This window comes from Hippopotamus amphibius, chromosome 1 (genome assembly GCF_030028045.1).
Source record: "Hippopotamus amphibius kiboko isolate mHipAmp2 chromosome 1, mHipAmp2.hap2, whole genome shotgun sequence".
Lineage (NCBI taxonomy): Eukaryota > Metazoa > Chordata > Mammalia > Artiodactyla > Hippopotamidae > Hippopotamus > Hippopotamus amphibius.
The window spans coordinates 194,504,686-194,531,265 of NC_080186.1; the positions used below are offsets into that span (position 1 = coordinate 194,504,686).

The 26,580-nt window shown below is 32.8% G+C and overlaps 1 protein-coding gene across 1 annotated transcript in view; it reads left to right on the forward strand.

Annotated features, from left to right (window-relative positions):
- Nucleotides 1-25,486, forward strand: part of SLCO6A1 (solute carrier organic anion transporter family member 6A1) — a 78,552-nt gene extending 53,066 nt beyond the window's left edge. Inside the window, exons 10-14 of the mRNA XM_057720160.1 lie at nucleotides 4,912-5,099; nucleotides 17,207-17,271; nucleotides 19,417-19,554; nucleotides 24,078-24,224; nucleotides 25,408-25,486. Of these exons, the coding sequence (XP_057576143.1) occupies nucleotides 4,912-5,099; nucleotides 17,207-17,271; nucleotides 19,417-19,554; nucleotides 24,078-24,224; nucleotides 25,408-25,409 (540 nt within the window). The 3' untranslated portion in view covers nucleotides 25,410-25,486. The remainder of the gene's footprint in view (nucleotides 1-4,911; nucleotides 5,100-17,206; nucleotides 17,272-19,416; nucleotides 19,555-24,077; nucleotides 24,225-25,407) is intronic.
- The last annotated feature ends 1,094 nt before the right edge of the window (nucleotides 25,487-26,580 follow it).

A 26,580-nucleotide genomic window follows, 5' to 3' on the forward strand; every position in this document is an offset into this window, starting at 1 on the left:
ACTCCCTCTGGAAATTTTTTTTTCAATGAAAATATGTCAACTTTGAAATAACTCTGATTAAATGTTCGTATTCAAAGTATGATCAGGGTCAAATGTATGAGAATTGAGTGCTCTTCGGTTACACTTACGCAAAAATTTACAAGAGGAGTGGTGGTAGATACTACTCCTCTGAAGATTTCTAAGTTTCTATAGAAAGTCACAGTTTACCAAAACTGAAAATAGATATCTGCTCTTCACGTTGATAATATTCTGAGCATTTTGCATCACTGAGACCCACATGTATTATTCTTATACATGCTATCAAAGATCTTCAAGTTTCCTAATATAGATATGAAAGAAACCTTGTGCTTTTCTTCATGATCTTCTCACTGGGACTAGCTCTTTTCAGCAGCTGATAGGCTTTCATTATAAAAGAGCAGTATTGGGGGCTTCTTCCAGAGACTGCTGTAGTCCAAAAGGAGCCTCATTCTAATTATCTACAGAGAAGCAAGTCAGTTTCATCCAAAGCATTAAGGATTACAAGAAGCCAGGCTTCGGGGTTTCTTCCATTTGAAACATCCCTAGAATATTTTAACTTCATTTACTGATTTCCCACCTTTGTGTTATTTTTGTCTTCTATTTTATTTCTCCATATATTTTAAAGGACACATACTGTTGTTGTTTTGTACAGTCAATATGCACTTATATTTACCCATTTCCTTTCATTTCCATGTTTTCATATGAGATTATTTTCTTTCTTCCTGAAGAATTGTATTTCACCTTCATTTCTGAAAAGAAAAACTGTTTTTACTTGGTATGGAATTCTGTATTGGCAGTGATTCCAACTACCCCCTGCCCCTGAGCCTTCACTGGCATTTGAAATATGCCATTATATTGTCTTTATGTCTCTGGCTGGTTAGCTGCTTTTAAGATTTTCTCTTCTTTTTTGATTTTCAGCAATTTTACTTTGAGGTGATGGTGCCTGGATGTGGTTTTCATTGTATTTATTTTGCTAGGGTTTCACAGAACATCTTTAATCCGTGGATTTATGCCTATCTGTTGGAAGATTCTCAGCTATTATGTCTTTCACTTTCTCCTCTTTTATTGGGGGGTGGGAACCATATATTAGCTTAATATTGCTGCATAAAACATTGTTACAGCCTTAGTGTCTTTAAATAATACTCATTCATCAGCTCACAGGTCAAAGTCCAGGTATGACATTGCTGGTTCCTCTGCTCAGAGTCTTACAGGAAATCAGGGTGTTGATTGAAATACATTCCTTTCTGGAGGCTCTGGGAAAAAAAATCTACTTCCAAGCTCATTCAGATTATGGGCCAAATTCAGTTCTTTTGGGCTGTAAAAAAAAAATGAAGCCCCTATTTCCTTGCTAGCTCTCAGCTGGGGGCCAATTTTAGCTCTTAGAGGCACCCCCATTCTTTGCCACATGACTCCTTCCATCTTCAAAGCCAGCAACAGAATCTCCCTTATGACACATGCTTTGAATCTCTGACTTCAGGAAAAGCCCAGTTCTTTTTATGTATTACCTAATTAGGTGAAGTTTACCCTCTGTTTCTTAAAGTCAGGTATGCCATATAACATTGCTTAGTAAGGGGATTAAAATCCATCAGCTCACATCAATCTAGGGATTATGCAGGTTTACAAAATGGGGGGAGGGCGGTGGGAATCTTAGGTGCCATCTTAGAATTCTGCCTAACAGCAGAATATAAATAGACCTCTCTACTGTGTCCCATTCTCTTTTGCTCTTTTCTCTACTTTCCATCTCCTCTTATCTGTTTAGATGGAGGTGTTTTCTACTGACCTGTCTTCCAGTTACTATTTCTGTATTCTGCTGTGTCTGCTTTGCTGTTAAACTCGTTAACTGAGGTTGTAAGTTTACTCATTGTATTTTTCAGTTCTAACGTTTATGTTTTTGTAGAATCCAAATCTCTGGTGAAATTCTACATCATTTAAGATATTTTATCCATTTACTCTCTGTTTTCTGAAAAATATTAATCATAACTATTTTAAAGTTCTTGCTGTTGTTTGCTATCTGTCGTCTACTTATGTTTGTTCTCCTAATTTTAAGTCAATTATTCTTGTCATTTTGCATATCTCATAATGATATATGAAATCTTGAACATTACATATGAAAAATATATCAGTATAATTACACAGTTGTCTTTTTCTCTATTTTGGTTTCATGTATTTTCAGACTTTTATTGTGTGCATACACATTAATAACTGTCACAGTTTCTTGAGGAATTGTTCCTTTTATCTTTACAAAATGTCCCTTTCCATCTCTGGTAATACTCTGTCTTGAAGTCTATTTTATATATTAAACAGTCACTCTAGGTGTTCTTGCTGTTTTCATGGTGCGTCTTCTATCATTTTATTCTCCACTCTTTGTGTCTTTATGTTTAAAGTGTCTCCTGTAGCAGAGGAGACATATAATATGCTTTTGCTTTTTCCTTAATTCTGTTAATGTCTGTTGAAGATTTTAGATGACTGACATTTATTGTAATTATTGATATGGTAGACTTAGATCTATCTTCCTCTTTTATTATTTGAGTTGAATGTATTTTACTATTTCATTCTAATATAGCTTTTGCCATTTTAGTTATATCTCTTTGGATATAACTCTACAGTTCAGCTCTTCCAGAGCCTAACATCTTGTGATTTTACTCTCCGTTCACTAAACTTTCTTCATATTTTCACTTTTACTCTTAGTCAGCTTAGGTTCTACGGCCTGCAGGTATTCGTTGTACTGGGTATCTTTTGTCTGACCTCCAGATCCACTTTTTACTTTCTCTACCCTGCTCATTGTTCCAGGAGACTGAACTCTAGGATGAGGGTTTCTTTGCCCTCTGGCTTCTGACTGGATTATGACAATAAGGAGTCCTAGTAGAAAGTCGGAAAGGGAGGGAAAAGTAAAGTCATGTTTATTTCCTTGGTTCCCTCTCTGAGCAATGGACTGACTATCTCCTTTGCCTGCAAGTCTTAGTTTCTTTCAGGGAGGACTTTCCCATGTGACTTTCTCCCTCTGGTAACCACTCCTATCCCAGGAGCCTTCAAATCTGCTTTCAGAGTACATGCTGGATTTGATTATCTCCCTCACTGTCTCTGATAACTGGGCCCCAGTCACCACTGACTTGCATCTTGCTTCAGTAGCTTTTTGTTTTCTCTGCTTTCACCCTTGCTTTCACAGTTCCGTAGTCTCAGTATAGCAGCTAGAGTAATCTTTTAAAATATGTCATTTATACGTGTATTCCTGTAATGGTTTCATATTACTAAGAATAAAAACCAAAGTTCTTAAATTGCTCTTGCAATTACCTGCCAGTTTCTATATATTGATCCTTCCCTTATTACTCTGATTTATTTTCTCTTTGTTTCCTTCATCTTCACTCTGATTCAACCAAATTTTTCTCCTTGCTTTTTCTTGAACTTGTCAAGCAAGCTCCAGTCCCAAGCCTTCTCAATTTCTCTTTCATTTTTCCTACCTGGAATTTACTTCTTTCAGATAACCACATGGCCCATTCTCTTACCTTCTTCACATCTCTGCTCAAATACCACTGTATCATTGTGGCATGGCCTGATCACGCTAAATTCACCCCTAAAATCCCTGTTTTTTTTCCTTATTTATTTTTTTTCCTCCATAGTATTCATCACCATGTGCTCCATTAAAGGTTCTTTTTTTAAAAAAAATATCGCCTATCTCAACGCAAGTAAAAAAATTTCTACATAAGGGCAGGGATTTCTATTGTGTTGTTTACTATGTTTTCACAATACCTAGAATGATATTTGGTACATAAAAAGATATGGTGGAATGAATGATTTGCCGTTTGGATATTTCTATTTTTTTTTAACATACCCAGCAACCAGTTAGCAGCTTCCCTAAACAACTGACATGATTCTTGTACCATCATTTTCTGAATCACTCAGGTTCAAGTCATCTTTATTTTCTCTTGTCTCTTCACTAGTAACTTAGTTTAATATTTCTACTGAATTTTAAAAATTACTATATTATTTAATTTATAATGTTTTCAATGGGTTAACAAATTTCTAACTGGTCTCTGTATCTCCAACTCTGTTTAGTTCTTCTTAGAAAATATCACCTGTTCATCTTTCTTGAATTATCAATATTAAAAATAACAACCCAAATTTTCGTTGGTTCCCATTAGGGACTACATTATGATTTACATTACCTTTAGGTACTTTCTCCTTTGTAAACCCCTTCCTTCACTAAAAAAAAAAAAGGGAGGCCGGGATGGGGATTGATTTTATGTACAACTGCATTGGTTTAAAGACAAATACGGTGCAGGCTGGATGCATTATAATATATTCATTATTCTCATATTTATTTTTTCTCTGAGTTTAAAAGATTAAAATTAAAACCGTTTTTTTTTTTTTGGTCCTGAAAGTATTGTGGGCCCTAGACACACTGTGCCTACCCTGTCTAATAGATAACAGCCCTGTCATCATCACATACAAAATAAAGTCTTGTCTTTTCAGCATAGTTCTAAAACTGTCTACAATTGGGTAACTCTCCATATTTCAAATCCCAGCTAAAATTCCATTTATTCATTACATTTTCCTTTTTTTGTCCTCAATCTATATCTCTCTCCAACAATTATTTGTACAAATATTTGTATAAATATTTTTAGTGAAATTTCTTAAATTAATAGAATTTTCCTAAGTAACTACAATTATATATACACATGCACACAGTTCTTTGTTAGGTAAAATACCTTGATCTTATTTATCATTAGTGCTTCATTTGTAAATTATGAATGGCATATTTAATGTAAGGATATTTACTAATAAAACTGCCTGGTATCCCTGCAGTTATTGATTTAATTTTTATTTTACAATTATAAGAATTTTTGCCTTATGACTATATTTCTAAAAGGTTGTTTCTTATCTTCATTTTCATAGACATATTACAATTGTTCTTGCATTAAAGAAGGATTAACAACTGCAGATAATCAAGGTGATTTTATTGACGCTAGACGTGGGACATGTGATTCGAAGTGCTATAAATTACCTTTGTTCATTGCTTTTATCTTTTCTACGATTGTATTTTCTGCTTTTGCTGGTGTACCAAGCATCCTGACCATCCTTCGGTGTGTATATGTTATGCATAATCATTGTTCATTTAATAAATATGAAAGACAATTTTAGGAAGATTTTATAATATTATAGTAAATGATTTATGCATTTGTTTCAAGGTAGCAACTACTAGAGGGGAAAACTTGTATTTTCAAAATTCATGTATATGCTTAATTCTCTATTTTAACTAATTTATTTGCATAAAGTATGTAGATAACATTTAGTTTACCTTTAAACTAAATTTGTTTACTTAATTTAACACACCTAGAAAATTCATAAATATAGGACAAATCTTAATTATAACACATGTGATTACAATGTTGATTCATTAGTTATAGATATTTATTGACTATTTCCTTCTATGTTAGCCAGATTGACTATGAGAAAACATCAACGTCATCAACAAAGGAACATAATAACTTCTAGAATTTTGGAATTTCAGTACATAAGTTTATTACTATTCTAAATTAAACCAACATTTGTTATTCATTTGTTCTTCCTGAGTATATGAAATATGTTTAATATTTGTTTTATCATAGCAGCAGAATAATTGGTCGTTATTTTCAAATTGTTTTTTTTCAGAAGGCTAACATAAACCTTTAGGTCATGAGGAGCAACTTGTTATCCCCTAGGAGAAGAGACTAGAAAACATGGATAAATATATGCAAAAAAAAAAAATCTGAATTGGGCACATATTCCTTCAGTGAACTTGCAGTTTAGATGGAAGACAAAACTTGAACATATCAATACAGTGAAGCAGGTTTTTATTTATTCACCTGTATCTGGCACTGAAACCACAAAAACCAGTAAAGTATGGACCTTGCCTTCAAGTTGCTTAGAGTTTAATACGGGGAGAAAAACACATAAAAAGGAGTCCAGTGAGTACTTACAAATGCCTTGATCAAAGCTTGTACAGATTGACCTGGGAACAAAGTGGAGAAAATGGTCATTTTTATTTAGGATGATTTGTAAATGCTTATAGACAGTATGGCACTTGAATTGAGTCATGAAGATAAGTACAATAATTTCTCATAATGCAAGCAAGCTGGGGACAAGTTCTTAACAGGAAAAATGAGTAGGAAAAGTAGAGGCAAAAATGTGTGAAATGTTTTGGCAAGGAGTTTGTTATGACAAGAATAGCATGATTGTAAATTGAACAGGCAGATTTGAGCTCGGTAAGGGCCTGGTCATGGGAGGCTTTCTTTGCCATGTTAACATGAGTGATGTTATCCTGTATAAAACTGGAAGCCATTGAAAAGAGTAAACCTCAGAAGTAAAAGTTATCAAATATGTGTTTTAGATAGATTACTTTGAGGATAGTGTGGATGATGAAGCTTATGGGGGAAAACTGGAAACAAAGGGAAGTGCTTAGGAGACTTTTAGAATTTATCTCTATTTAGAGATAGAGAGAATAGAACATAATTGAGAAATATTTAGTTTGGATAAAAGAGAAGGTTATTAATTTGATGTTCCTGGTATAAATTATGGAAAAATCTAGGATTATGTCCAGATATCCAGTCTGGCAAATAAATGAATGATAATGCAGTCACTGATATAAGAAACTCAAGAAGAAGAGAAAGCTCAGACTGAAGATAATCAGTACAATGTTGAACATGCCTTATTTAGAGTTCATGTGAAATTTCCGAGCAACTGTTCTCAGCAGTGAGATGAGAAAGATGATAGTAATTTTCTAGAAATCTAGTTCTGAATCTTCTCACTTCTCCTGATAACTATACAGAGCAGTAGGAAGAATAAAACACACATGCATGCACACGCACATGAGTACACACGCACACAAATACTGTTGTTTCAGTTCAATTATGAGATCAATAAAAAATGACAGAGTTGTAATTGCATATAAATATTGCCAAAATTGAAGAAGAACAGGGAACCAGCTTGTAGATTCACAAAGATGTTACAAATAATAACAGGAAACTATATTGACTGCTCTTTACCTGATTTTTTCATGTTACAATATATTCTTAAGATCCCCTTCTATATGAGCATAGAGCTCCTCCCTATTCATTTTTTAATGTTTGCTACTTCCACTGAAGAAAGAAAAGAGTATAGAGGTATGCATTTATAGTCATTTGTATTTTCCTAAAGAAACACTGGAGGTATAAACTAGAAAGTAGTGAAAATGATAACCTAAAGGAGTGGGGTAGAAATGGGAGTAGATGAGAGCAGGGGTATAAGCAAGCGTCTCTGGTTTAAGAAAATGCATCTCATTCAAATATAATTAAGTAGAAAAGGAAAATATTCTGCCTACATACCAAGTAATTATAGTGAAAGAAATGTGGCAAGCATCAAGTATGTTAAACTACTTATGTTAAACTACTTAGATTTAACTACTTAGATTTAAATACTTATACTTAGCTAATATATTTAACTAAATGTAAGTAATTTATGCTAGAACTAAGACAAATACTAAACGGAGCATAATTGTAAACCTTTCACTATATACATGTAACTTTTACTTTGTTTTACTTTCTGTGTTCATTTGTTTTTGTGCTCTGTGCTTCAGACTAAAGTTTTTTCACTGATCTCTAATGTATTAATCATATTTCCACCTGCTTTTCCAGTTACCTGTACCCTATTTTACTAATTCTACCTTCCTCTGTGTCTAATTAGCTATTAAATTCATCTACGAGTTCATTAGAATTACTATACTTTTCTGTTATAGAATTTTATTTATTTTTAATAGATTCTGTTTCACTGATAGTATTCTCTATCTTGTCATCTGTTTTCTTGGACATATTAATCCCCTAAATTTAAAAGTGTGTCAGATATCTATATCTGAATATTCTGTAGGACTATTTAAATTTCATTTTTTTTTCTTGACTCTGTCTCTTATAGCTCCTATAATTATTTTTAATCATATGTGAGATTTTGTGTACCAAAAATAATAGAGACTCTGAACATTAATAACTCCAAAAATATTTTACAATAGCTCTATTAAGGAAGGTAGAATAGGAAGAGTTCCCTGTAAACCAAACAGGAATTTAGCTGATTTGAGGGTAGGTTTAAGTTTTTAAAAGACCTTAGCAGTTTTCAGATTGCCTTTTATCCTAGAGTATAGTCTTTCAAGATTGAAAGGAACATATATTAAACATAGGATCCTCCCCTTTTGGTGAGATTTGAACTCCAGTATTTCTCCACCCAGTCACAATAAAATTTCCAAGAGCAATATTACCAGTTCTTTTTACATTATATTAGAAATAATAGCCAGTACATTTAGCTAAGTATTTGGTAAGATAACAGCATATAAAAAAATAACAGATACATTGAGCTACACATACACACATACTTACACACAAATTCAGTTAAAAATTTTTAACCTACATTAACTGAAAAATGAAAACAAATTAAGGACTGTAGTATGGTTAACAATGAGCCAATGTCAGCTTCCTGGTTTTAACATTATCTTACAGTTATATAAGATTTCACCATTCAGGGATGTTGAGTGAAGATACACAGTATGTTTTATACTGTTCATACAACCACATTGAGTTTCAAAATAAATACTACTTTCAAAATAGAAATAATTTCAAAATAAAATGAAACACACTTGAACAATTTGGAGGGATATGTCTCATTAAATAGGAAGACCTAACACCACCAATAAATCAGTTCTCCTTAATTCATAATTTTAATGTGATAATGAAAATACCAATAGAATTATTGAATTATAAAACCCAATTCTAAAGTTTTTGTGGAAAAATAACAAATAAGAGTAGCTTAGGAATCTGAAACAAAGAAGCAGAATAACAGAGGCTTAGCCCTGTAAGCTAAAATGCACCACAAAGTCTCAACACTGAAGCAATACAGTATACTGATTTATGAATAGACTGAAATAAAGTCTAGAAATAGATCTCAACTCATATAGGAATTTAATACAGAGAAAGTAAAGTTCTAAATAAGTGCATGAGACATGGACTTTTAAGAAAGCTGTTTGGGTATAATGGGGATAGACTTTGGGGAAAAAAGTATATCCAGAGCCCATATGAAACACGAGGAAAAACTCAAATGGGACAAATATTTAAATGTAAAAAAATTAAATAATGCAAGTACTAAAAAAATCAGCTGATTTCATTATTATTTTTGAAAGAGCAAGGGATTTGTAACTATGACTCAAAATCTACAAGTCATAAGGGAGAGACTGATAAATTTTACTCCATAAAATTAAAAATAATAAGCAAAGTCAAAAGCCAAGCAACAATGAATTTGTGCAACCCGTATCCTATAAATTAATTCCTCTAATAAGTAAAGCTCTCCGAAGATTAACAGCCCAATGGAAAAGTGGAAAAGGATCTAAGAAAACAAAATACAAATAACAAATATGAAAGGATGTACAGCTGTATCTATAGTAAGGGTCATAGAATTTAAAACTTTTATGTGATATTAGTTCTTATGTACCTAATTTACAGGAATAAAATATTAATAGATCTGTTTATGTGGCTGTGTAGAAACAAGTACTCTCATCTATCGCTTGAAAGAGCACAAAATAGGCAACTCTGATGAAAAGGGTATCTTTAATACCTAAAAAAATTGCAGATATGTTTACCCTTTATGCCAGCACTTGTACTTCTTGAAATCCTTATTGCAGATATCCTGCAAAAAGATATATTTACATCTGTAAGGCTATCTGTATTACACACAACCACATATCGTGTATGTAATATATACATCAAACAGAAAACACTGGAAAAAACTGTGAAGGAGCAACAGACTGTTTGAATAGATGATTGCATTTTTGCACAATGTAACATAATGCAAGTGAAAAAAAATAGGGAGGAGCTCTATGTCCATATAGGAGGAAATCTCAAGAATATATTGTAACATAAAAAAATCAGGTAAAGAGCAGTCAATATAGTTTGCTACTTCCTCTGACAAAAGAAGAGAGTATAGAGGTATGCATTTATAGTCGTTTGTATTTTCATAAAGAAACACTGGAGGTATAAACCAGAAAGTAATGAAAGTGATAACCAAAAGAGGTGGGTAGAAATGGGAGTAGATGAGAGCAGGGGTATAAGCAAGCAAGTCTCTCCAGCATGTATAGCTTTCCAAAGCATATAATTATACTACACATTCAACAAAGTTTAATTTTTTAAAAAGTACAATAAAAGTCAAAGCAAAATACATAAATTGTGAAATTATCAATTAATGTCATGGATGTCGTGTAAGATGGAATAGTTTGCAGCAGGCCAGTTTCTACAGAGAATAACTAGAAAGGCTGGGTTAAATGTAAAAAATCATATATTTAAAGGCACAAAGTGGCAGAGGACTAGAGGGATTAAAATTCCAGAGAGAGCAGAAGCTTTTAGAGATGAAATAGGGATCTAAAGCTGTCCCTGACGTTCTTTTTTTTTTTCTTCAAGAACTTTTTTTGAGATGTAATTAACATACAGTAAACTGCATATATTTAAAGTGTACAATTTGATATTCTTTTTCTTATTAGTAATGTATATATGGCAATCCCAATCTCCCAATTCATCTCACCCCAACCCTCCCCCCCGCTGGCTTTCCCCACTTGATGTCCATATGTTTGTTCTCTACATCTGTATCTCTATTTCTGCCTTGCAAACCAGTTGATCTATACAATTTTTCTATATTCCACATATATGCATTAATATACGATATTTGTTTTTCTCTTTCTGACTTACTTCACTCAGTATGACAGTCTCTAGGTCTATCCATGTCTCTACAAATGTCCCAATTTTGTTCCTTTTTATGGCTGAGTAATATTCCATTGTATATATGTACCACATCTTCTATATCCATTCATCTGTTGATGGACATTTAGGTTGCTTCCATGACCAGGCTATTGTAAACAGTCCTGCAATGAACACTGGGATGCATATGTCTTTTTGAATTATGGTTTTCTCTGGGTATATGCCCAGTAGTGGGATTGCTGGGTCATATGGTAATTCTGTTTTTAGTTTTTCAAGGAACCTCCATAGTGGCTGTATCAATTTACATTCCCACCAGCAGTGCAAGAGGGTTCCCTTTTCTCCATACCCTCTCCAGCATTTACTGTTTGTAGATTTTCTGATGATGCCCATTCTAACTGGTGTGAAGTAATACCTCATTGTCGTTTTGATTTGCATTTCTCTAATAATTAGTGATGTTGAGCAGCTTTTCATGTGCCTCTTGGCCATCTGTATGTCTTCTTTGGAGAAATGCCTGTTTAGGTCTTCTGCCCATTTTTTAGTTGAGTTGTTTCTTTTTTTAATATTGAGCTGCATGAACTGTTTATATATTTTGGAGATTAATCCTTTGTCTGTTGATTCATTTGCAAATATTTTTCTCTCATTCTGAGGGGTGTCTTTTTGTCTTGCTTATAGTGTCCTTTGCTGTGCAAAAACTTGTAAGTTTCCTTAGGTCCCACTTATTTATTTTTGTTTTTATTTCCATTACTCTAGGAGGTGGGTTATCCCTGACATTCTTGCCAATTCTTGATGAGGGGCAGATGCTGACAACATGGACTAGGTCTGAGTAGAGTGTCACTCTAGGGGGCAGGCAAACTGGCAGAGCTTCTGGTGATCAAATGGGGCTAAGAATGACAGCATTCTTTTTCCTCTGGAGAAATCTGATGATATCTGAAGCTCTGTGAGGCTTAAGTCTAAACAGAAAAATATCAGTATCGTGATTTGTCAGTTCTCTCTCCATCAGGGTGCTCATTAAGAAAAATTAGTTGTCAATTCTTTCCCTTCCATCCCTCATTATTTTAACATGGCTGTGTATTCTCACCTGTGATAGTCACCATGGATTTAAACAAGAAGGTGGATGAGCACTTTAAGGGGAAAAGGTGAAATACAAGAGGAACAGAAGTGACCACATTCCTGCTTCTCTGATGGATTTTGGAGGGTGGCAAGATAGTGAAAAAAAAAAAGTAGTTTCACTAATAAATATTCAATTGTAATATTAAAACATACTATGGAGTCTTCCAAAATATAGAAGAAGGAGGAACACTCCCAAACTCATTCTACAAGGCCACCATCATCCTAATACCAACACCAGGCAAAGATGTCACAAAAAAAGAAAATTATAGGCCAGTATCACTGATGAATATAGATGCAAATATCCTCAACAAAATACTAACTAACAGAATCCAACAGCACATTAAAAACACCATACACCATGATCAAATGGGATTTACCCCTGGAATGCAAGGATTCTTCAATATATGCAAATCAATCAATGTGATACATCATATCAACAAATTGAAGGATAAAAACCATATGATAATCTCAATAGACGCAGAAAAAGCTTTTGACAAAATTCAGCATCCATTTATGATAAAAGCTCTCCAGAAAATGAGCATAGAAGGAAATCACCTCAACATAATAAAAGCCATATATGGGAAACCAAAGGCCAACATCATTCTAAATGGGGAAAAACTGAAAGAACTCCCTCTAACAACAGGAACAAGACAAGGGTGCCCACTCTCATCATTATTATTCAACATAGTTTTGGAAGTTTTAGCCACAGCAATCAGAGAAGAAAATGAAATAAAAGGAATCCAAAATTGGAAAAAAAGAAGTAAAATGGTCACTCTTTGCAGATGACATAATATTATACATACAAAACCCTAACGATAAACCCAGAAAACTGCTAGTACTAATCAATGAATTTAGTAAAGTAGCAGGATACAAAATTAATGCACAGAAATCTCTTGCATTCCTATACACTAACAACAAAAGATCAGAAAGAGAAATTAAAGAAACTCTGCCATTTACCATCGCAACAAAAGGAATAACATACCTAGGAATACACCTGCCTAAGGAGGCAAAAGATCTGTATGCAGAAAACTATAAGACACTAATGAAAGAAATCAAAGACGATACAAACAGATGGAGGGACATACCATGTTCTTAGATTGGAAGAATCAACACTGTGAAAATGACTATACTACCCAAAGCAATTTACAGATTCAACACAATCCCTGTCAAATTACCAATGGCATTTTTCACAGAACTAGAACAAGAAATTTTACGATTTGTATGGAAACGCAAAAGACCCCGAATAGCCAAAGCAATCTTGAGAAGGAAAGACGGAGTTGGTGGAATTAGCCTTCCTGACTTCAAACTATACTACAAGGCCATAGTGATCAAGACAGTATGGTACTGGCACAAAAATAGAAAAGTAGATCAATGGAACAGAATAGAGAACCCAGAGGTAAACCCACGCACATATGGGCACCTTTTCTTTGACAAAGGAGGCAAGAATATACAATGGAAAAAAGACAACCTCTTCAATAAGTGGTGCTGGGAAAATTGGGCAGCGACATGTAAAAGAATGAAATTAGAACACTTCCTAACACCATATACAAAAAGAATCTCAAAATGGATTAAAGACCTACATGCAGGGCCAGACACTATAAAACTCCTAGAGGCAAACATAGGAAGAAGACTCTGACATAAATCAAAGCAAGATCCTTTTTGACCCACCTCCTGGAATGATGGAAATAAAATCAAAAGTAAACAAATGGAACCTAATGATACTGAAAAGCTTTTGCACAGCAAAAGAAACCATAAAAAAGACAAGAAGGCAACCCTCAGAATGGGAGAAAATAGTTGCCAATGAAGCAAGGGACAAAGGATTAATCTCCAAAATACATAAGCAGCTCATGCAGCTTAATACCAAAAAAGCAAATAACCCAATCCACAAATGGGCGGAAAACCTAAATAGACATTTCTCCAAAGAAGACATAGAGACGGCCAACAAACACATGAAAAGATGTTCAGCATCACTAATCATCAGAGAAATGCAAGGCAAAGCCACCATGAGGTATCACCTCACACTGGTCAGAATGGCCACCATCAAAAAAATCTAGAAACAACACATGTTGGAGAGGGTGTGGAGAAAAGGGAACCCTCCTGCACTGTTGGTCGGAATGTAAGTTAGTATAGCCACTATGGAAAACAGTTTGGAGGGTCCTTAAGAAACTAAAAATAGAACTACCATATGATCTGGTAATCCCACTACTGGGCATATACCCAGAGAAAACCATAATCGAAAAAGAAACATGTACCATAATGTTCATTGCAGCACTATTTACAATAGCCAGGACATGGAAGCAGCCTAAATGCCCATCAACAGATGAATGGATAGAGAAGATGTGGCACATATATACAGTGGAATATTAGCCATAAAAAAGAATGAAATTGAACTATATGTAATGAGGTGGATAGACCTAGAGACTGTCATACAGAGTGAAGTAAGCCAGAAAGAGAAAAACGAATACTATATGCTAACTCATATATACAGAATCTAAAAATATGGTACTGATGAACCCAGTGACAGGGCAAGAATAAGGATGCAGATGCAGAGAATGGACTGGAGGACACGGGGTTGGGGGGATGGGGGTTGAAGGGGAAGCTGGGACAAAGTGAGAGAGTAGCGTAGACATAGATACACTACCAACTATAAAATAGGTAGCTAGTGGGAAGTTGCTGTATAACAAAGGGAGATCAACTCGACGATGGGTGATGGCTTAGAGGGCCAGGACAGGGAAGGTGGGAGGGAGTCATGGGAGGGAGGGAATATGGGGTTATATGTATAAATACAGCTGATTCACTTTGGTGTACCTCAAATCTGGTACAAGAGTGTAAAGCAATTATATTCCAATAAAAAGCTTAAAAAAAAATACTGTGGAGAAAATGTAGAAGAATGCCAAGAGAATATTATGGGACAATCTAAATTAGTCTAGGGATTCAGAGAGGGTATCCTTAAAGAAATCACATTTAAGCTAAACCCTAAAAGATGGGGATTGAGAATTTCACACTGGGAAAAATATATGCAAAGACCCTGCCTCTGAGTGCAAGAAATAGCTTTAGATAAGAGTGTTGTATGATAGAATGTAGTAAGCAAAGAGGGTGATAAAGGTAAAAGTTGTGAGGTGGCATGCAATGAGACTGATGTGCCATTGAAGAATACTAGTGGGGCAGTGAAATAATCAGAATTTTATCTTAAAAAATCACTGTGGCTCTATGTGGAGAGTGGACTGAAAGGATAAAAGTGGTTGTTGGCAGATAAGTTAAGAAATTGTTTTATTTTCTTTAGGCAAAAGATACATACTTGGAGTAGGCCAGTGGAATTAGAGATGAAGAAAATCAGAGAAAGAGATATGAAAAAAAGTTATTTTTATAAGTCACAGTATTTTATTATTGATTGTCTGTGGTGAATGAGGAAAAGGATACTCTTAGGCTTGCCTCTTACTAGGTTTTGGGCTTGAAAATTGCATGGATGATGATTCTTGTGACAGGGAACACTGGGGAAGAGCAACTTTTGTGCAAGATAGGAACTTAAGTCTAGAACTCAAGAAAGATATGGACTGAAAATGTAAATTTAGAAGTCATAGGAGATATTGGAAGCTGCCTTTTACATTGTGGAAGAGTACTAACAAATATTTTGTTTATTCCATGAGATTCTTAAACCATCCCATCATAGTCTTACTCAGACAAAATACCAAAAAAATTCACTTTATTCTTAAAAGATACTAATGTTTTTCACTAAGAATTTGTGTTTTATGAAAATCTATTATTTATTGTTTTGCTGTTCATTTAAGTGATTTTGGAAAATTATGAGAATCATTCATCTTTTCATCTTCTTTTGTATATCAGTTAGAAAGGTTATAATCAAACTGAACATACATAAATATTTCTTAATCATTATACTTATGAGTTATTGTTAGCTCTTTATATACTTCAGAGAACACCATTATCATATTACATATAAGAAAACTGCTTGTGCTAAATGAAGCAGAATACTCAATTGTAGTTAGGCATATGACCCACATTTCTACTTTATACCAAAATCTTTATCCTGAAGTGTGGTTCTGAAATGTGGCACTTTACTTCCCTTATGTGTCTTTAATGACTCTGTTCATAATAAAAGTTAAATTATTTTTTCTTTATAAACATCATCTTTTAAGAATTGATAAATTTGTTTTCATTTTCCTAGTAGTAAATATTTGAGGAAAGAATATATATTTTTACCAGGTTGATACAGGTGGAATTATCTCACTTTTTACAAAATAGTCAAAAAATACTATACATATGCTACATTTTAATAAATTGAGTCCTTTTGGATGACAGTATTGGTCATACTTATTTATTATTCAAGTTCCAGAACAAGGAAATAAAGGGTAAGCATAGACTTTATTTAAAATGTAGCTTTTATTTCCTTACTTTCTAAAATGTTCAAGGGTTTATCATTTTTTATTGTATTTTATTTTCCAAACTATTATGTGATGTTATGCATTATTTTTCTTTTTAAAACAAGTACTTGGTTTGACCAATATAAAATACAGAGATATACATTCTTTTTACTTGAGAAAGTTATTTTTTAATTTATTTTAACTTTTGAATGGTGAGGATAAAAGTCAGAGGTCCAACAAAAAAGAGATGGCACCCTCAAATTAGAACAATTCAAGTAAGGTTGAATAAAGTGGCTATTTAAAGTGTGAGTAGGGAATCCCAAAGTATAGTGCAAGACCTGATCTTTTACCACCCCACACCCAAAGGGAAACAAGGGTAGGAAGAAGAGAGACCTGTAGAGGGGCCTGCTTTGCCTTGGGACCCAGTCAACTTGGGTAACTCTGCAGGGAAGGAGGCTGGGAATGAAGACCTTGACTTCAATTTCCTTTCTTACTCTGGAGCACCCTATTGGCAGAACAATCAGTAGCCAGAGGCAAGAGAGCCTATTGATGTAGTCCATTTAGGTCAGCCTCCCAAGGCAGAGAGCAAGGTAGGGAAAGGTAGAGAGTAAATTTCACAGGGACAAAAGAAAGAAATCTGAAACAATGGATGTGCACCACAGAATGAAGAATGAGAAGTATGAAAAGTAGTAAGTTTTTTCAGCCAAGGCTGGGACAGAGAGTTTGGGCCATAAATTCTTCCTCCTTGTAAAGCACACATAGCTTTGGAATTGGTTGGCAAGGGGCAGAATATGGAGAAGTGGGAAGAGTTGTAGTTAATTCAACCAGATTGAACTCTGTCAGCTTGCTAAAGATCCTTAGTCTAATGGGTGCATAGGAAAAAAAATTACCTCTGAACCTACAAACATTCTCTACAGTTAATAATAATGATGTTTTGCTGATATTGCTATTTGCTTGCAGGATTATATCTGACAAACAACGTTTTCTGGCCATGGGTGTGACCTTTGTGATTTTGAGAATATTTGGTATGGACTTCTGGCAATCTATTATTACACTGAATTAATTGTTTTTTTTTTATTTATACATGTGTCAACGTATATTTACAATTTCAAATGAATAATAATGATAAATGACATAAAAGAAGTGAATGGGGGAGCTGCTTTACAGAATTTAGGAGATAATACTTAGTGTAAAAAGATAATACTTAATGTAAAGCCCATCCTGTCATATAAAATATGCATTAATATATTCAATTAGAAGAGAATCTTTTTGATCAGAAGTATATTCTTTAAGCTTATACAAGCAGTTTGGTAAGCTGAAACAAAGCACATATAAGCACAGAAACTATATTTTATATTGCTTGCATGCTTGAGAAGTCATTAACCTAGACTAGTGCTTTAAAATTTTTTCATTACCAAAGACACAGAATCTGTTGTTTTAAAAGATTTATATGCAAAGAACAAATTGGTTTTGCTGAGGGTGATGCACTCTGTACTTCAGGCTTTCTTAAAATGCAAAAACTAGCTTTCAAATCCACATTATAACTATATTAGGACCTCTGATTCAAGAAGTTGACTAAAAATATTGGTGGGGTAAGGAAACAAAATTAGACTGGATTGAAGACTGAAAGACATAATAAATGGAATCAAGAATGTAGAAAAATTTGTGTGACTTTAATGGGGATCAGAGAAATTGTTCTACAGCTAGATCACCATGCATGGTTTAAATTAGCTTTTTTAATTGAGAAAAATTAGAGCGCGTTTTTACGGTGGACGGTGATCCAGTGGATAGGGATAGATTCTTAATGGAGGAGGGAGCATAAGAAATAGCAAGTGCACAGTTTCCTCCCCCAGAAAGGAATTCAGTGAGGCTGATGCATTTTTGAATGGGAGAGGGTGGAATAAGGTGATGATATTTTAGATACGACTGTCTCTAGATCTTTCAGGGTTTTGCCATCAAAGAATTTAAGCAGAGGATAGATATTATCTGGCTTACATTTAAAAGATAAATCTGCTGCTGGAGGGAGAAATATTTATCAAAGGTAAACGTGGAGGAGAAGAAAAAGGAGGCTTTTGTTGAACTCTAAGTCAGAGTTATATTAAATTGGATTCTGAGGGTTGTAATAAAAAAAGAGAAATCAACTTATCCAAGATGTATTTGGAGTTAGTGTTGCAAAGATTTATCATGGATTAAAAAAATATGGTGGGAAATACGAGGGTGAGTCAAAAATTATCTGCACTCAGGCTGTAGAATTTATAGAAGTTTTAATATAACTGGAATGAGGCTAATTTTTGACTCACCCTCAAAGGAAAAAAAAATAAGTAGCAGACCTAGGTTTTTCACTTTGAGCAGTTATAAATAGAGTACCAGCACTCTCTGAGACTGGGAAATCCGGTGATGGTAGTGGTCTTTGACAGGAATCAGAAAGTCATGAGGCATGAGCACTCATAATTTCCTAAGGAAGATGGTCAATCATTAGATATGTTAGTTCTGAGAACCCAGTTCTAATGTCTTTCGAGTAGCATTTATTTATGTGTGTATGTATATATGTATTATTTTATTTAATTTTAAGACTTCATTCACTTTTACCTGAAAAGTGACATTGTTGCTGAGGAGATGTCCCTGTGAGTATATAGAGATTTGCCTCAGGCAGCACACTACTCTTCCTCTGGATATGAGGTCTTCTGAAGCTAGGGCTGCTACAAACATACCAAAGCATTTACATTTTCAGTTATTTCAGTATCTTGATACATAACAGATATACGTTGCATTTCAAAACTAATTTTTCAGTCGTTGAAAATTTCACAATTTGAAATCTTTGGAGATACACCGAGTTCACAAAATCAGTATTTAGTATCTCTAAAAAATTTCTCCTAAATTTTTCTTTCAGAAATTAACAAAAATATTGAGATTCAGCTAAATAACAACATGCATATCATTCTAAGAAGATGAAAACCTGCTAGCTTTTTTTTGTATCTACAGGGATAAGCATTTTTGAAAGCACACAATTTCCAATTTTTAATAATCCTATTGATAAGCAAATTCTTAGATAATTTTAAATGATGTTTACAGTGATTATGGATAAATATATAAGTTTAAGTTTAAAAATCATTCTGATCCCAACCTACAGTGTTTTCATGGAGAATTTACAATCATTGCATTTTTCATAGGGACTATACCTGGACCAGTAATTTTTAAAATAGTAGGAGAAACTTCTTGCATCCTTCGGGATACTGAGCGCTGTGGAAGCATTGGAAGTTGTTGGATCTATAACAAGACAAAAATGGCCTACCTATTGGTAGGAGTATGTAAGTGATATCTATTGAAGAATGTCGAGAAGTGAAATTGTTTTAAAAACTTAGGGTTGTTTAGAGTAAGGTATAGTCATAAATGAAGAACAAATGGATACTTTGATTATTAAAGAAGCATATATTATTATATACAAAATATTTTAGAAACTAAATTACTATAGAATTCATGTAAATATTTGAGATACTGCATTACCTACACAGTTGTTTTATGTTATTCCTGAATAAAGGGTGATAATTAGCAGAGTTTCAATTTGGGAAGCAGTTTTGCCTGTATACATATACAGCTAAGTTGCTTGACCTTATGGTCCTTTCCATTTCTGCAGTAAAAGATTTGATAATTTAAAAAAGAAATTTTACACCACTGAAAAGTATTAAAATACTTTTACCCCACTTAAATATAGATTTCACATCGTCTCTTTTGCTCAGTGATAAAACAGGGCCAGACACATAGCAAACATTCAGTATTTGTTGAATAAATAAAAGATATAGAAAACTGGGATGCTATAGTGATATGGTCAAAGTGTTGGGGAAAGTCTAGATATGCTTTTATTACTTTGGGAAATTCACTAGATGTTCTTGGCTCTCAGATTATTCATCTGCAAAATGAAGATGTTGGACTACATAATTTCTGAAGCCTTAATGAGCGTTAACATTTTATTGGATAGATACTGTTGGTGTGCTAAATATTTGAGTGTTTATATGTTTTGTGATTTTACTAAGTGGGTTTAGTAATTCAAAGAACCACCTAATGATAGAGTCTAATATTTAAGAGTAACAAATATCTGTTGGATAAACAGTATTTAGCAATGCCTTCTAATTCAGAAGTCAATTGTCCAGTGAGCTTATTAGTCAATACTGAACACTAAATAAATTTTTAAAAAAAATTTAAAAAGTCAAAATTGGCATTTAAGAAGTCAAAATTAATTTCTCAGAGATAATTCAACAAAACTAGGCATTATTTTTAAGAAAGTCCTCTTAAAATACTGTTGAACCTTTTAGTTTTTATTTTAAATATAAATGTAATATGCTTAACTGTTTTCAAACAGCATATAATTGAGAAAATTGATGAACTATTAGAGAGCCTACTAGGAGCTACTAAAGGGAGATAATGATAATACAGAACACAGGGAATTACAGTCAGAGAGGGCAAATACAGGAAACTGCAATAGGAACATGCATTTGCAGCAATTTAGTGTAAACCAGTATTTAAATTTTATTCCATGAGTCATTTGAATCAGAATCACTTGGAATGCTTGCTAAAATATAAGTTCTGAGGTCTTTATTTAGAATACCAGGAATTAGTGGTAGGAATGTGTATTTTTAATAAAGCACCTCAGATGATTTTTATCACAGTAAACTTTGAAGACAGCTATGTGAGAGATCCTGGAGCTGCACTGTCCAATATAGGAGACATTAACCACCCATAACTATTTTAATTTAATTTAATTTAATGCAATTAAACATTCAGTCCTTCAGTAACAATAGCCAAATTTCACTGGCTTAATGGTCACGTTTGACTAGTGTTCTATGCACACACTTTCTGTGGTGTGCATAGAAAGTTCCATGCACACCACTACTCTAGAGTAAGGCTTATTCATGAGGGATCCATGAACCCTAGGAGGCCACATTAACCTTTAGTATATTTTTGAAATCCTAAAATTCTATTTGTACAATTATATGTTTGCTATAAAGGAAGGCTGTGGCATTCATCAGATTCTCAAAAATTTTATCACTCAAAAAAGTCAGTAAAAAAAGTGTTTTATCAGTCCATCAGTTCCCTTTGGTAGCAAGGAAGTTCTAATCTTTCTTTCTCAAATCTTAGGTTTTCATTGGGATTACTCATTAAGTGCCTTTTATCTCAAATGAGGATTCCATCAGCTCTAGTTTATTTGCAATAGGGATTTAATTTATGTCTCTTGCACATATCTCTTATTTTAACTTGCCATGTTTACTGCTTCATCAGGTTTGAGTTTCTTGGTAGAATTTTAATCAAAATAAAAATATAAATAAAGGCCACATATTATTAATGTATAGCTCAACATATTTTTATGAAGTGAACACACTTATAATTAGCTATTATATCAAGAAATACAATATATTAGAATTAAGTGAATTTAGTAAAGTTGTTTAATATACAATTAATACACAAAAATTGTGTTTCTATATACCAGGCACAACCAAATACAAAAATAATCTAATAAATACAATAATATTAAAAAATCAAGTACCAAGAAAAAATGTATTGAAAGTTATATAAAACCTCTACACTGATAACTACAAAATTTATTTGAGGGAAACCAAAGCCTAAATAAATGAAAAAAAAATCATGTTTATAGACAGGAAGATTTAAAATACCACTTCTCCCAAATTAATTTATAGCATCATTGTGGTCACAAAATCCCAGAAGGTATTTTTTTTTATTGACAAGGGAATTGTAATTCATATGGAAAGCCAAAGGGCTAAGAATTACCCAAAAAATCTTGAAGAAACAAAATTGAAAGGTATATGCTACCAGTTATCAAAACCTATTATCAAGTTGTAATAATCAATACAAAAGGATATTGGTGCAAGTGTCAGCACATTAACCAATGGAACAGAATAGAGAATCTGGAAACAAGCCCACACATGCACACTCAATTGATTTATGACAAAGGAGACCCTGCAGTGGTAAAAAAGATCATCTTCTAAATAAAGGGTTATTTTATATATGTATATCTAAAAAACGTATCTTGATCTCTACCTCACATTATATACAAATATCAATTCTGATGTATTGCAGCTATGAATGTGAAAGATAAACAGTAGAGTATCTTCACAACCTTGAAGTAGGAAAAGATTGCATAAACAGGATACAAAAAGCACCAGCTATAAAAGAAAAATCAGACTACATTAAAATTAATAAATTTTTATCAAAGAAATAAAAATTGAGAGACAGAAAAGACAAGCATTGTGTTAGAAGACAGTGAAAAAGGTAAAAAGGTGAAAAAGAACTAATGTCCAAAATATATGTTAAAAAAAAACCTCCCACAAACCAACAATAAGTAAAGGATATGTAACTTAATAAAAAAGTGGGCAAAACACTTGAAAAAACTCTTCATAAAAGTAGATAAATAGCCAACAAAAATCAGTGGAATGGATAAATAAATTGTGATAAAATCAACAGTGGAATACTATGCAACAATGAAAATGAAAAGTACACAACTTCATAAAATATGGATGACTCACATAAACATAACATTGCAGGAAAGAAAACAGACAAAAATGAGTGTTCACTGTACAATTCCACTTACATAATTTTGACCTGCTATAATTATTCTTCAAAAACAAAAACTTTTATGGTCAATGAATATGAAGAAATGTGAGGATGGCTTCTAGGGTTTTGACAATGTTTTCTTCTTCATCCAGATGCTGGTCACACTGTATTTAGTTTGTGAAAAATGTATCAAGCAGTACTTTTTTTTAAAAAATGAGATGCGATTAACCTATGATTAACATCAGTGTTAGGTGTTCCGTGTGCTGGCTTTTGATAATTGAGTGCACCTGTAGAACCAGCACTCAAAACAAGCTATAGAAATTTCTCCTATGCCCCTTTCTAGTCAATTTCTCTCCTCCACAGATAAACCCCTTTCATATTTCTATTACAATATGTTGGTTTGCCTGTTCTAGAAGTTATACAAATAGAATATAACATATGCTAATGGAGTTTTTCACCAGTCTTGCTTAATGTTATACTTTTGGAAGATTCATCCATGTTATTCTATAGCAGTAGCTTGGGCTTTTTAAAATTTCTGGGTATTGTTTCATTTTATGAATATGCTGTAGTTTATTCGTGCTCTTATTAATGGACATTTGGGTTGTTTGCAGTGTTCAGCTGTTATAAATAAATGTTTGAAGTATTGTAAAATTACAAATAACATAGACTCATTAATGTTTTCTATTTTATCTTTGAAACCACTATAATTGATATTGTCAGATAATTGGTATTGTTGCTGTAAAATATCTTTTACTTTAATGACCAGGGTTATTTGCATCCAAAGTTCAGATACTTTTATATAATGCCTGTAATATATTAACTTTCTGAAACTTGAAAAATGAAAATAAATTTAAAAACTTACAGTCAATTAATTTTTCTAAAATATTTCTGTTGGTATCTGGAAAATGATGAATATTTCAAAAAGCATAAAGCTGCATGAAATGACATTAAAAGGTTCCAGTTTCTACTGATAATTAAGTTTTGAAAGTAGAAATGTATTTTTATGTTTTAAAATTAATACATTCTGTGAAATAGTAATACACTGAATTTTTCTTGGGCTGTTTGTTTAAGAAATCTAAAAGATTTTATAAACATTTAAAAAATATTTCCTTTAAGTAACATGACATTAATTGTATTCTACAATTGGAAATTGGTACCTTTAGAGATGAAATATGCTTACCTTTTCTTTGGTAAATGGCTCTTTCCACAAACATTTTTGCTCTAAATAAATTGACGCATCTGATGGCTATGTGTTTTTCAAATTCAGGTTTTATTTGCAAAGTAGTTACTATCTTCTTCACTGCTATTGCATTTGGCCTATATAAATATTTGCCACAGGAGAACAGTGATGTCCTGCCTACAGTTGTGAAGAATCTAAAAGTTAAAAAAAAGGCAAATACTGGATCATCATTATGTAAGAATTACACATTGTCAAGCTATCAGTGGGATATTATGAAACATTAATAAAATTTAAAATGATTTAATATAACTACATGTTTAATAAGTGAATGTGATTCATGTGATATTATAAGCTTTATTATATTTTGAGTATAAATATAATTAGTCTCTGTGTTTTGCACTTTTAAAAGATACTATAAGATACATATTTAATACTTTCAATAGAAAGGTAATACTTTGAAAGAAAAGGATGAAGTGGAAGTGTGAAAATATACATAAGTTAATTCTGACTGCAGTGATATCTTATATATTAGTTATTGGTCTTTGTTTATGTAGGCTTACATAGGTTTCATATAGTTTATTCTTATTACTGTTCATTTGGGCTGTGGATATTTATTTGTCAGTAATTTTTCAAAATAATATTAGATGTGCCAATCCAGTTCATATAATAAAAATTTAGATGGTCATATTTATTCTCCAAACAAAGACATTTTAAACCATTTAAAAATTAACATTTATCTTTGATAATGGAGAGGTTTCTTCAGAAAATTTCTCTGGTCAGTTGGCCAGTTTGCAATATATATTTTCCTGCTTCTTTAATTTTAATAGACATAAAATTCAATATGATCACATACCTCTCTAGTTTTACCTTGACTTGAATTTTGTTGGTAAAGACTACTGGTACCTAAGTTGATACCCATTTTTGTGTCTTTATATTTAATTTTATGATTAATTATAATTATTTCACATAAAGAAATGTTCAAATTTGATTGCAGAAAATGTGTCAACCGTTTGTAGAATTTTTCTTAAGCTTAAATGTGTTTCTATGGAAAAATTTTGAATAATTATTTCATACATGATTTTACATCTATCCAAATTATATAGCAATTTTCCAAATATTGAAATAAAAATCAAATTGTTCTGAAACAAAAGCTTCTCTACAGTGTATCTTTTGTTCTGTTGGGAGAATGAACAACTGACAAAATTTCTCCTTTGTTATTCGCATTAGTCAATGACCCTGTGTGTAAGGGCAGACATTGCCCTGTTTACAGTCTTGGCTGGCAGAAGGAAGTGGAAGTAGGGAGTATTCATATCTTACTCTATGTTTTTCTTACCAAACTTTAACATGCATTTGTGAAAAACTGTAAACCAGTGAAACTCTGCTTGACTGTTTGACTCTTCTCTGTTTGAACCAACAGGATGGCAGAATATCTGAGGATCAGAGTGTGAAAATGGAGTTTTTCCTTTAAAGATTCTACAAGATCTGTTGCTGTACCCTCCATTCAGAAAAGGAAAATCACATGTGATGTTTACTGAAGTAGTAGAAATGTATCTGTGGTGATTTGTATTTTCATAATAAAGTACATTCTTATAAAGCATTTCTCATATGTTTTTAATGTATGTAGGATTTTAAACATCAATGTACAATATAGATTTTTCTAGAATTAAAGATTAATAATTTTAGGTTATTTATATTCTTAGTAGTCTATTGTCTAAAAATGTTATTTGAGAATTTATGTAACTAGGAAATAAGGTAAGACAATAATATTCAGATGCATTTTGAAGGTTCTTATAGTATGTCTGTGTGTGTATGTGTAAATATCTATATACATATTTTTTGGAGAAAAAAAAACCAGCAAAGGTATAAAAAAGATTATAGCAATTTGGACAATAGCATTGAGACTTAAATTTTTATATAACTTTCTGCTACAATAGACCATGTATTTCTATGTCACAAACTATTATAGTTCATAGAGGATTGATAAATAGAGAAAATATAACCCAGAAGTCACTGGTTAACACCAATTTAGCAGCTTTTGAAGAAATCTTAAGAAAAAAAAACCTAAAAACCCTATTGAAATACATTCCTTTGGAGTCAATTTTGAATGTTTTGAAGCTACCAAGGATCACTATGCTTTCCACAACATTAATATATCCAGTGAAGCTTCAAATGCAGATGAAAAAGCTGCAAAGACATTTTTAAATATCAGATTTTAAATTTTTAATGAAACTGCTCTCTATTGAGAATTCATGCCCTCAAGGAACTACATCTCAGAGGGAGGTGAGCCCCAGCATTTAAACCTACAAAGGATTGAGTGACTGATGCTGGTTGAAAATGCTATGGAGATTTAGCTGTGCTAAGATTTATTAAGATTGTGATTGTTTTTATAAGCATTATGGTTACAGAGTTGCATAGGTTTTTGAATGGTTCACCTCTACAATATTTTCTCTATCAGCTAGTTATTTCTGGTGCTTGATTTTGCCTGAAGGGACATTTTAAAGCAAAGCATACCTAGTATTACAGCAGAAATGCTTAACGTTTTAGAATTGATGAGAGTTTATTTGTGCCCTTCAAATTGCATTTTCTCCAA